The 11,782-nt window shown below is 65.6% G+C and overlaps 1 protein-coding gene across 1 annotated transcript; it reads right to left on the reverse strand.

Moving 5' to 3' along the window:
* Window positions 1–732: 732 nt before the first annotated feature.
* On the reverse strand, window positions 733–10,177 carry LOC127036733 (vascular endothelial growth factor A-like). Its single transcript, XM_050927913.1, has 7 exons — window positions 10,094–10,177; window positions 5,774–5,804; window positions 4,601–4,797; window positions 3,824–3,903; window positions 2,703–2,732; window positions 2,024–2,089; window positions 733–1,428 (listed from the first exon to the last, which is right to left on the reverse strand). Exons 1-7 carry the CDS (start codon window positions 10,139–10,141, stop codon window positions 1,392–1,394), a joined length of 489 nt encoding a protein of 162 aa, XP_050783870.1. The 5' UTR covers window positions 10,142–10,177; the 3' UTR covers window positions 733–1,391.
* Window positions 10,178–11,782: the final 1,605 nt, after the last annotated feature.

The following is an 11,782-nucleotide window of genomic DNA, read 5'->3' on the forward strand; positions in this document are numbered from 1 at the left end:
CCGACGCTGCTCCGTGGGGAGCGGTCAGCAGTTTGCTCAGGCACAGCACGACGCAGCCCCAGCAGCTGCATTGCGGCTCACCCCCTGGGTGCATGCGGTAGGGGGACAAGATCCTTCCCTCACCCCCTGCATCCTCCCGCTAGCCAGTGGAAGGGGTGGGTTGGAACAGGCTCAGTGGGCTGGTGCTGGGACCAGAGCAGCCATCTGAGCTGCCCCGTCGGTCTGCGTGGGCCAGGCACAGGGACTCAGAGGCTGGTGGCCTGGGCCGGCTGGTTCTCAGGGCACAGGGGCAGGAGCTGGTTTCGGGAGACCAGGAAGGGATTGAACCCCAAAACTGAGGCCACTCTGTGCTCTCTGCAGGGCCCCCCCACCAGCACTGAGCTCATCACGCTAGGGGGCAGCACGTGATTGTACAGCTGGGGGCTGGCCGGTGGGGCAGCCCCCTGACATGGATGGTGTTTAAAAAAAATGCTCTTAGGGTGTGAAACCAGGAACCCACACCTGTACTAACACAACCTAGCAACCCAAACCAAGTCCCCAACAGCCTCCACCTTTCCCCCAATGCCAGAGCAGGTACCTTCTCCCCTTGCCCAGCCTGCTGCCAGGAGCTGTGGGTCACATCACCCACTCGCAGGGCCCCTGGCACAGTGTCACAGGTGTGCTCATTCTGGGGGTCTCTGGGCTACTCCTCCATCGTGCACCGGCAGGGCTGGGGCATAAGCCAGGCGAGGAGACAATCACGACAGGGCGGGGAGGAGATGGGGTTTATTGTGGGTTCAGTATCTGTGCATGGGTTATACATGAGCAATCTGCAGCCTCAGAACAGGGGAGGCCAGGCTGGGCATTGCAGCCCCGTGGAATTCACCGGCTCACATCTTGCTTCGGGCTGCTCCTGCTCCCATCCAGGGGGACCTGGTTCCTATCTGAGGGGGAGGCTTCTAAAGCTGAGGGGGAGGGGGCTGGCTCCTGGGCTCCCATTGCTGGAAAGGGGGGTGGGACCAAACCCCCATCTACCCACTATCCGCTCCTGGCCCTGGGGCACCTGGCCTGAAGCTCCCTTTGCCAGTTCAGGTCCTCAATTCCCCATCCAGCTGCCTTCAGCCCCTGCCTACCCCTGACATCAACCTGGGAGCCCCTGGCCACCTGGCAGAACCCCCTGGAACAGCAACCTCTTCGGAGCAAGTCCCCTCCCCCTACTGCCCTAGAGGCATCACCCCATGCCCCTTTCATGTGGGGTCACCAGCCCCCCCAGCCTGGGTGCTGCACGTGGGCTCGTTCACTGGGTGCTGGAGGTGGTCCCAGCTCCAGTCTGCTTTGGGGGCTGCACCCTGGACCCCCACCTGGGTGCAGGACCGGTTCCTTCACCCCAGGTCTTGGCCTCGGCTGTGGCCTCAGCTCCTCAGCTCCCTCTGTGACGGGGGCTGGCACCTGGGGAGGGAACACAGACAACGGCCTCACGCAGCAGAACCAGACCGGAGGGGAGCATGGAGGGTGGAGCGTGACTAGGACAGAGCCTCCCTGGGATCCATCACCCACCCCCACCATCCACCCCTGTGCTGTGCCCAACCAGGGCCGGCTTTATGACCCACGGGCCCCAACTGGAATACTCGGCGGCGGTCCGGGGCCTTGGCAGCACTTTGGCGGCGTGGGGTGCAATTCCTGGGGAATCGGCTTAAAGCCGGCCCTGTGCCCAACCCCCATTGGAGAAACAGCCCCCTCTCTCCTGATCTGCTCACCCTGATTCCTGAGCCAGCTGGGACTCACCTGGAGCACCCCAGAGCACAGGGCCCAGGGAGAGCGGCTGGGCGCCTCGGCTGGTGTCCCCCTGTCCTGGCCAGACATCATGGGAGGGAGCGTGGGCGAAGGTCATGGGGGGCTGGAGCCCAGACCCCCTGAGACCACAGCAGTCTCTGCCCCTCCCTGCAACTCCCAGCAGCCTCTGCATTCCAAGGTGGCCCCACCTGCCCACACCATCATCCCCCACATCAGCCCCTCTGTCCCCCATGCCCTGATGTGTACATACAGGGGGGTGGGGAGGGGCACAGGGCCCGGCTCCCGAGGTCTCCTCTTGGCCCCTCTCTTGCTGTCTCTGGAAGAGGTGGGGGAGTTACTCTCTGCATGCCAGGCCCCCTGCCCTGCTCCAAGGGCTCCCTTCCCTCATCCTGCAGCTCTGCCATGCCCCACCCCCAAGGTTTTGGGCACCAGCCCAGGGAACTCAGGGCCCAGAGGAGGGGTGGCACCAAACGTACAGATCACAGCACCCACTTGGCACCAGCCAGAGCCTTGAGGTCCCAGACATGGCCCCAGCCCTGCACCAGAGCCCCCGGCCATGCTAAAGCGGGGGGTGGGGGGAGGGGGAATCTCCCCTCCCCCGCTACTTCCTGATTTGTGCTCACCCTCCCTCACCATGTCTGTCCATCTCTCCCCTCCCCCCACTGTGGCTGAGGGTCTTTCCCAATTCATCAAATTTTCTAGGGAACCTCCCCATCACCAGAGAGCCCAGTCCCCCCTGCTTCCCTCCCCAGCCCCACAAGGAACCCTCTGCGCCCCAGGGAACCACCCCCACTTCCCTCCCCAGCCCCCAGTGAACCCTGTGCACCACAGGGAGACCCCCATTTCCCTCTCCAGCCCCCACAAGAAACCCCCTGCACCCCAGGGAGCCCCCCTGCCCCCAGGCTCTCCCACCCCAGGCCAGCACCTACCTCTCGCTTTTCAATCGTTTCCTCCGAGGCCTGAAAGCAGAGACACACTGGTAAGGGGGCAAGGAGGGGGGAGTAGCTCAGCCAGGGACGTGTCTCGCTGTGCGGGATGGTGCGCAAGGTATGGAACCCGCACCTCTGGGGTCCTGGGGCTGGGACCCCGACTGAGCTCTGGTGGGGCTCAGGGCCAGTCCGGGAACCAACAGCGAGTCCCTGGCGGGGGCTGAATGAGCAGCACAGCTGCCCCCTACACCCACAGGCCAGCATTCCCCCCACTGGCTGTAACCCACCCCCAGCACATGTACCAGCCCTGTCCCCCTCACACAGACACTGTCCCCCACTGGCCACACTATCCTCTCCCCCAGACATAGGATCAGAGAATATCAGGGTTGGAAGAGACCTCAGGGGGTCACCTAGTCCAACCCCCTGCTCAAAACATGCACCAGCCACGTGCCCCAACCCCCTCACAAGCTGCACACCCCCCCCCCGCCACCTACCTGTGTTCCACCTATGCTTGTACCCGGCCACAGGCCCCCCCACACACACCTACATGATCTGACCATGCCCCCCTCACCTGCATGCACCGGCCATACCCCCTCCACCTGCACGTGCCGGCCGTACCCCCCACACACACCTGCATGCGCCAGCTATAACCCCCCACACACCTGCATGCGATGGCCATGCCCCGCCACCTGCAGGTGCTGGCCATGCCCCCCACCTGCACACGCTGACTGTGCCCCCGCAACCTGCATGCACCGGCTGTGCCCCCCCTCACCTGCACACGCTGGCTGTGCCCCCCTCACACCTGCATGCACTGGCCGTGCCCCGCCTCACCTGCATGCACCGGCTGTGCCCCCCTCACCTGCACACACTGGCTGTGCCCCTCTCACCTGCACACACTGGCTGTGCCCCCCTCACACCTGCATGCACTGGCCGTGCCCCGCCTCACCTGCATGCACCGGCTGTGCCCCCCTCACCTGCATACGCTGGCTGTGCCCCGCCTCACACCTGCATGCACCGGCCGTGCCCCGCCTCACACCTGCATGCACCGGCTGTGCCCCCCTCACCTGCACATGCTGGCTGTGCCCCCCTCACACCTGCATGTGCCGGCCGTGCCCCCCTACCTGCATGCGCAGCGGCTGTGCTCGGTGAACCTCATCTCTTCCTGCTGACTCTTCCCCTGGATCGGGCTGAGGCGGACGACCTGGCGGGAGGATGCAGCTCATTGGTATCCTGGCACCCAGCCCGCCTCATGCCGCCCCCCTCCTCTCCCGGGCCACTGCTTCGCTGGCCAAGCTCAGTTCTCCCAGGCAGCAGCAAAGCCAAGTACTGACCAGGCTGGGGGGCTACCAGCTGGCCAAATGGGAGGGAAGCCAGCGCCCAGGGGGCAGGAGACAGGGAGCTGGTGGGGGAAATGCTCCCCTGTCCCACGGGACACAGCCTGGACGTGCAGTCTGCCTGCGGCCCCTAGGCCCCGCCATAATATAGTACATACTGTACCATACCAGGGCACCAGCAGCCTGTAGGACTCACTGCCACATGGTCTCAGCCAGGCCAAGAGCCGAGCGGGAGCCAGAGCTGGCCAGATGTGTCTCTGGCCCAGGGAACAGCTGGTTACAGTCCACGGGGTCAGAGAATGAGCTGCCCCCGCCCTCCATCCCTGGCCAGATTATTCCAGAGTTAACCACCAGGGGGCTCTGTCCACCTTCCCCTAAGGCAGCTGGGACCAGCCACCGCAGGAGGCGGGATACCGGGCTAGATGGGCCTAGGGTGGCCAGATGTCCTGATTTTATGGTGGCCGAGGGAGCCAGGGCAGGAGCACAGGGGGCCGTTTGCCAGCCACAGCCCCACAGAGGACAGGCCAGAGCCCAGGGGCAGAGTGCCCCCACCCCCGGACCCACCTGCATGGCCACGGGGCGGGTCTCCACAGCGACACACTCCAGGTCCTCATCGCCGCAGCAGCCAGCGCAGCGCCGCAGCGGGACACAGGACGGCTTGAACACGTGCTCAGCCTCGTGGGGGAACTCGCCCAGCACGTCCACCAGGGTCTCCAGGGCACGGCAGTAACTGCGGCTCCACACCTCCTCGAAGGGGACCACTGTGGGGAGCGGGGCGGGGGTACACCAGAACTGGGCTGCAACTCAACCTTTCCCTGCTGAGCCACAGGGCCCCTCTCCCACCACCCGCTTGTGCTCAGCCCCTCCCCAACCCCCTCCCACTGCCCTGTCCTCCCCCTGCCCCTCCTCAAAGCCCCAGCACTGCCCTGTCCTCTACCACCCCCAGCCCCTCCTCAAAACCCCCCACCACTGCCCTGTCCTCTCCCAGACTGTCCTAAAAACCCCAGCACTGCCCTGTCCTCCACCACCCCCAGCCCCTCCTCAAAACCCCACACCACTGCCCTGTCCTCTCCCAGATTGTCCTCAAAACCCCAGCATTGCCCTGTCCTCCACCACCCCCAGCCCCTCCTCAAAACCCCACACCACTGCCCTGTCCTCTCCCAGATTGTCCTCAAAACCCCAGCATTGCCCTGTCCTCCACCACCCCCAGCCCCTCCTCAAAACCCCACACCACTGCCCTGTCCTCTCCCAGATTGTCCTCAAAACCCCAGCATTGCCCTGTCCTCCACCACCCCCAGCCCCTCCTCAAAAACCCCCACCACTGCCCTGTCCTCTCCCAGATTGTCCTCAAAACCCCAGCACTGCCCTATCCTCCCCCACCCTCAACCCATCCTCAACCCCCACCACCACTGCCCTATCCTCCCCTACCCGTCACCCCTAGCCCCTCCTCAAAACCCCTCACCACTGCCCTGTCCTCCTCCAGCCACAGCCTGTCCTCAAAACCTCCCACCACTGTCCTCCCCTCCTCTAGCCCCCCACCCTCTGCCCCTTCTCATCCCCCCACTCTGGGCCCCGAGTCCCCTGTCCCTCCCCAAACCCTCTCACAGCTCTTTCTCCGCCATCCCCTCTGGTTCCCCAGCCTTGCTGCCCCTTCCCAGGGCACTGCGAGTGCGGGGGGCAGCAAAGCTGGGACCAGGTGGGAGCCAACAGCTACAGCCAAGGGGCCGCGACACTCACCTGCTGCTGTCTGGCCCAGCAGGGGCGCCACCTGAAACACAACAGACCCGTTAGAAACTAGCACCCCTCAAGGACCCCTATTCCTGCCCCTCCCACAGCCACCCCCAGCTCTGGCCCCCTAGTCCCTGACCCCATCGCCCCAGCCCTAGCTCCCCACCAACACCACAGCCACCTCGAGTCCCTGTCCCCATCGCCCCAGCCCTAGCTCCCCACCAATACCACAGCCACCTCCAGTCCCTGCCCCCATCGCCCCAGCCCTAGCTCCCCACCAACACCACAGCCACCCCCTGCTCTGGCCCCCCAGTCCCTGCCCCCATCGCCCCAGCCCTAGCTCCCCACCAACACCACAGCCACCTCCAGTCCCTGCCCCCATCGCCCCAGCCCTAGCTCCCCACCAACACCACAGCCACCTCGAGTCCCTGTCCCCATCGCCCCAGCCCTAGCTCCCCACCAATACCACAGCCACCTCCAGTCCCTGCCCCCATCGCCCCAGCCCTAGCTCCGCACCAACACCACAGCCACCTCCAGTCCCTGTCCCCATCGCTCCAGCCCTAGCTCCCCACCAACACCACAGCCACCCCCAGCTCTGGCCCTCCAGCTCCGGCCCCAGCCCCTAGTCCCCCACCCCCATCACAGCCAAGTCTCGTGAACCCTCTCCTAAAAATGAATATTTCCAGGGATTTTTCTCCTTTACATGAGTATAAATTATAGAAGCCGCGATCTTGGCAAGATAACATTTGTTTTTATGACATGTTTATGACACACTATTTAGTATTAATTATTACGTATCGTGACAGTAGATTTATTACATTATGAAAACGGCACCACTCTGCCAAGCTCTCACTTTCCTAGCCTGTAGCACTTCGAATGAGCCTGGTCTCAGACAAGGCTCCCAGGTTTCATCAAGCAGCATCCGGATGGGATTTAAGAAGCCAGCTCAGAGTTCCCCCTACACAAGCATTTGGGCCTTGGGCAGTCCAGGCAAACAGGGCATGTTACAACAAAGCTTCAGCTTGTTCTTTCTAAACATTTAAGAAACAATCCTAGCTGCATATTTCATTTAAAAAACAGCAAAAAAAAAATCCCCCTCCCTTTCTATATCTTATAAGGAGTCTTGAAGTTTCAATCTCCTCAGTGTGATACAGATGCTTGCTTTGATCTGCTTCGCTCTTGGAAGTCCAGGGGCTCCGGGCTGCTGGCCCCGTGCTGCCTGGGGTCCCTAGGGACAGCTCTGGCCGGCGTTAGGGATTGTTTTCCCCAAGAACCCCCTGTAACATTTTGCGAACCCCCAGGGGTTCATGAACCCCAGGTTGGGAACCACTGCTCTAGCCCCTGTCGCTCCCCCACCTTCACCTCCTAGATATCCCACCTTCTGGCTCTGGAGGGGGCAAGCAGAGGTCTGCCCCCTCCATTGCTAGATGGTGCCCCAGGGGTCAGAGTTAAGGTGACTGATCCCTTATCTCCCTCCTATCATGGGATGTGGGGGTTGGGGCGTGTATGGCTTCCACCCCACTCCTCCCAGCTGCAGCCCCAGGCTCTCTCGCCAGCAGAGCGAGCTGCAGCAGCGGAGAAGCCCTGGGCTAGGGGAGAGGCCAAGGGGGCAGCACCCAGAGGGGTCATGGTGAAAACTCCAGGGCCTGCTGTTCCCATTCAGCCACCAGAGGGCGCCCCAGCTCCATGAGAGCAGGTGGGTGCCCAGCCTGGGGCCTTGGGGGTCACCCAAAGCGGTGGGCAGATCCGGAAGTTCCTGACTTGGGGTCCTGGGTTCTAACCCCAGACCAGGTGGCCCCAGTCACCTCTTCCCAGAGGGGCCAATTCCTACATGAAAAACAGCCACCTCCGGGCTGGGAGGTGGCAGCAACAGATTAGGACAAGAAGTGAGGAAGAATCAGGGTGAGGGGATTAGCAGACTGGGAATGGGGCTGAAGACTGGGACTACCTGCCATTCCTCCACACCACCTCCCCACACCACCAACTCCCTCTCCCCTCACACCACACCACCCTCCCCCTCACAAACACCCCCCCACACCACTCACCACACCCCACCCCCTGACCCTCCCCTCACAAACACCCCACCCTCCCATATATGAAACCTCCCCCCCTCCCCAATACCACCCTCACACTCACCCCTCCTCCATACTCACCTCTCCCCCTCACACACCCCCCATCCCAGCACCCACTCCCTGTCCCCTCCCCCACCCTCCCATACATACAACCTCCTCCCCCTTCCCCCGCACTCACCCCCTCCTCCCCAATACCATCCCTCCCCCATATTCACCTCTCTCCCTCACACACACCCTCATCCCACCACTCATTCCCCCCTCACCAAGGGCCAGGGAAGCTTGAATGATCTCAATGTGCCAATCTCATCCGCCTAGCTGGGGTGGGGCGGACTGGCGGCGCTATAACCCAGAGGGGTTAGGGTGCCAGACAGCACATGTGAAAAATCGGGATGGGGTGGGGGGTAATAGGAGCCTATATTAGAAAAAGACCCCAAATTCAGGACTGTCCCTATAAAATGGGGACATCTGGTCACCCTAAGAAGGGGGGGGGGGTCCTGAGTCTCCGAAGCACCCCGGTGGCTCGCCGGGGGGCGGGGACGCACTTTTAAAGGCAGCCCAGCTGCTGTGGGGGGCTTCTGGGCATATGCCCCAGAGCCCGGACTCAGGGTGGGAGCGGGGAACCGCTCACTTGAACCCGCGGGACATTGGGGGTGGGGGTGTCACACACGCCCCGCACCTCCGGGAGTGGGGGCTCAAGACCAGCGCTGGGCGCAGGAAAGGGAGGACACGGGCGCCGATGGGTCCCGGGCCGGTGTACCTGGAGCGGGAAGCCCCGCATGAGGCCCATGGGCCCCGAACCCGGGGGCGGGACGCGCCACAAGCCGGGCTGCTGGAGCAGGCTGCTGGGGGAAGCTGGATCGGAGGGGCTCGATCAGGCTGTGGGGAGGGGGCTGGATCAGTCTGCGGGGTGGGGGATGGATCCGGGGGGCTGCAGCAGCAGGCTGCGGGGAGCGGGATGGATCCGTAGGGGCTGGAACAGACTGCGGGAGGGGGCTGGAGCAGGCTGCGGGGAGGGGGCTGGATCTGGGGGGGCTGCAGCAGGCTGCGGGGAGGGGGCTGGATCCGGGGGGGCTGCAGCAGGCTGCGGGGAGGGGGCTGGATCAGGTGTGGGGAGAGGGCTGGAGCAGGCTGCGGGGAGGGGGCTGGATCTGGGGGGGCTGCAGCAGGCTGCGGGGAGGGGGCTGGAGCAGGCTGCGGGGAGGGGGCTGGAGCAGGTGTGGGGAGAGGGCTGGAGCAGGCTGCGGGGAGGAGGCTGGATCCGGGGGGCTGGAGCAGGCTGCGGGGAGGGGGCTGGATCTGGGGGGGCTGCAGCAGGCTGCGGGGAGGGGGCTGGATCCGGGGGGGCTGCAGCAGGCTGCGGGGAGGGGGCTGGATCAGGTGTGGGGAGAGGGCTGCAGCAGGCTGCGGGGAGGGGGCTGGATCTGGGGGGGCTGCAGCAGGCTGCGGGGAGGGGGTGGAGCAGGCTGCGGGGAGGGGGCTGGATCAGGTGTGGGGAGAGGGCTGGAGCAGGCTGCGGGGAGGAGGCTGGATCCGGGGGGCTGGAGCAGGCTGCGAGGATGGGGCTGGATCCGAGGGGCTGGAGCAGGCTGCGGGGAGGGAGCTGGATCCGGAGGGGCTGAATCAGGCTGCGGGGAGGGGGCTGGATCTGGGGGGGCTGCAGCAGGCTGTGAGGAGGGGGCTGGATCTGGGGGGCTGGAGCAGGCTGCGAGGAGGGGGCTGGATCCGGGGGGCTGCAGCAGGCTGCGGGGAGGTCTCTGCTGCCTGTGGGGCCGTGTCCCTCGGAGCCGGGCTGACCGCGACCCCCGCGCAGGGCCTGGCTCAGCAGCGCGGCGGGACAGTAGCATTGGGGGCGCCCCCAGGCGGAGGGGCCTTAGCTCCATGTACCCAGGGAACCGCGGCCACTTCAAACAGGGCCCGCCCCGTCTCCAGCGGGCTCAGACCGGGCCCAGCTCCAAGCCCCGGCCGCGCCAGCCCCTCCCCGGCGAGGAGCAACAGGTGCCCGGTGAGCCGAGCAGTTGGCCAGGCTAGGAAAGGCCGCGGTAGCCGCTCCCACCCCCGACCCAGCAGCTGGCAGGAAGCAGGGGGGAGCCGGCCACAAACCGGCCCGGGGCAGGGCGCTGCAGCCCCGCTCCGCTACCCAGCCGGGCAGGGCGCGGTGCCTCGCCGGGCGCGCTGGGCACAGGGCTGCGCAATCCCCCGGCGGCCGCCCCGTCCACCCAGGGCAGCAGGAGCGCCAGGCCCTCCCCGCAGCCCTTACCTGGCACAGCAGGGCGGCGCCCAGCAGCCACCGGCTTCCCGGGCCCATCCCGGGGGCGCGGCGGGGCGACTGCGGGGGAGCTGCGGCCCGGCCAGGCGTTTCTGCCCCCGGGCCCGCGGCGAGCTCTGCCTGCAGCCCGGACCGGAGCCCGGCGGCGTCTGACGCTGGGGCTGGGCTCAGCTGCGGGCTCCGGGCTGCGGGGGTGGGGGGGGCGATGGGCAGAGACAGGAACCAAGGACGTTACAGAGGGAGGGTCCAGCCCTAGAACCGGACCTGCGCTCCCGCCCCAGCCGCCAGCAAGGGGGAATCGGGGAGGGGTTATTCACCCCCAGCGCCCCATACATCACTCCGGCGCTCTCTCCCCCTGCACCACCCAAGCCCTCTGTGTACCCCGCAGTGCGCCCTGCACCACTCCAGTCTCCCATGCACCACCCCAGCCCCCCATGCACCACCCCCAGCGCTGTCTCCCTATGCATCACCGCAGCGTCCCTCCCCCTGCATCGCCCCACAGCACCCATGTACCCCCAGCGCCCCCTCCCCCTGCGCCACCCAGCCCCACATGTACCCCCAGCGCCTCCTCCCCCTGCACCACCCCAGCCCCCCATACATACACCGCAGAGCCCCCTTCACTACGAAGCCCCCTTCTGGAGCCCCTGGACTACATGCCCAGCTCGCTCTCCTTCCCCGTCCTCCTCCCGCACGCAGGCCCCCCCGGCACAGCCCCAGACCCGCCGCCTCTGGGTTCCCGGAGAACCTCGTAAAGGGGCAACTGGTGGGGGAGAGAAAGAGCAAAGTTAGTGGCGAGCGAGCGCTGGAAAGTGGGTCCCACAGGCTGGCCGCGCCGCGCCCTGAGCCAGGGGGCGCTGCTAGGGACAGCAGGCCAGGGGTGCTCCTGGCCTCTTAAGGTGGCATCTGCTCCGAGAGTGGGGAACCCCCTGCCCCCCACTCCTCCCCCGTCGGTGACTCAGTCAGGGGCTAACAGAGGCCGGGGGACGCTTCAGCGCAGCGGGGCGGGGGCGCTGTGCTGCAGGGAGGGGGTGGGGGGCTCACCAGGGGGCGCTGCAGGAGGAGGGGGGCTCAGCAGGGGGCGCTGTGCTGCAGGGAGCGGGGCGGGGGGCTGCAGTCAGGGAGGGGGGGCTCAGCAGGGGGCTGTGGTCTAACCCCTGGGGGTCAGTAGGGATCCAGTGGCGCTGAGCGCGGAGGTGACCCACCTTCAGCCAAACCCCAAAGGGGATGACAGACCGCCACGTTTGTCAGTTTCAGTTGGATCCAGCCCGGGCCTTTGCTTCCTTTCCCACCGTGCCGTGCTGTGTCACCCAGCCCTTGCGTTCCACCTCAGAGGTGGCTGCATTTCCATGGCAAACGATTGGCTCCCCAGCGCTTGGGTATCCCGGCTCTGCGTTGCTGACTCAGGGCTAGTCTACACTGGCCATTCACAGCGCTGCAACTTTCTCCCTCAGGGCTGTGAACAAACACCCTGGGAGCGCAGCAAGTTTCACCGCTGGAAAGCGCCAGTGTAGACAGTGCCCTGGCGCTGGGAGTCTGGCGCCCCTTCCGTCTTGCTGCGCGGTTATTTGATCCCGCTGCTGCGTTACTGCCCTGCCTGGGGTGCCTCGGGTCGGGATGTCAAGCCCCCCTCTAGGCTGAGAGCGGGAGGCTGCCCCCAGCAGCCGCTGCTCACTGGGCTCC

The sequence above is a fragment of the Gopherus flavomarginatus genome, chromosome 18, assembly GCF_025201925.1.
Source record: "Gopherus flavomarginatus isolate rGopFla2 chromosome 18, rGopFla2.mat.asm, whole genome shotgun sequence".
Classification (NCBI taxonomy): Eukaryota; Metazoa; Chordata; order Testudines; family Testudinidae; genus Gopherus; species Gopherus flavomarginatus.

Coding starts and splice junctions, on each gene's coding strand:
- LOC127036733 (XM_050927913.1), bottom strand. CDS start 10,141: ATGGGCCCGGGAAGCCGGTGGCTGCTGGGCGCCGCCCTGCTGTGCCAG. Junction 4,798..5,773: donor GCTGGGCCAGACAGCAGCAG/GTGAGTGTCGCG, acceptor CGCTCCCCACAG/TGGTCCCCTTCGAGGAGGTG. Junction 2,090..2,702: donor AAACGATTGAAAAGCGAGAG/GTAGGTGCTGGC, acceptor CACCTCTTCCAG/AGACAGCAAGAGAGGGGCCA.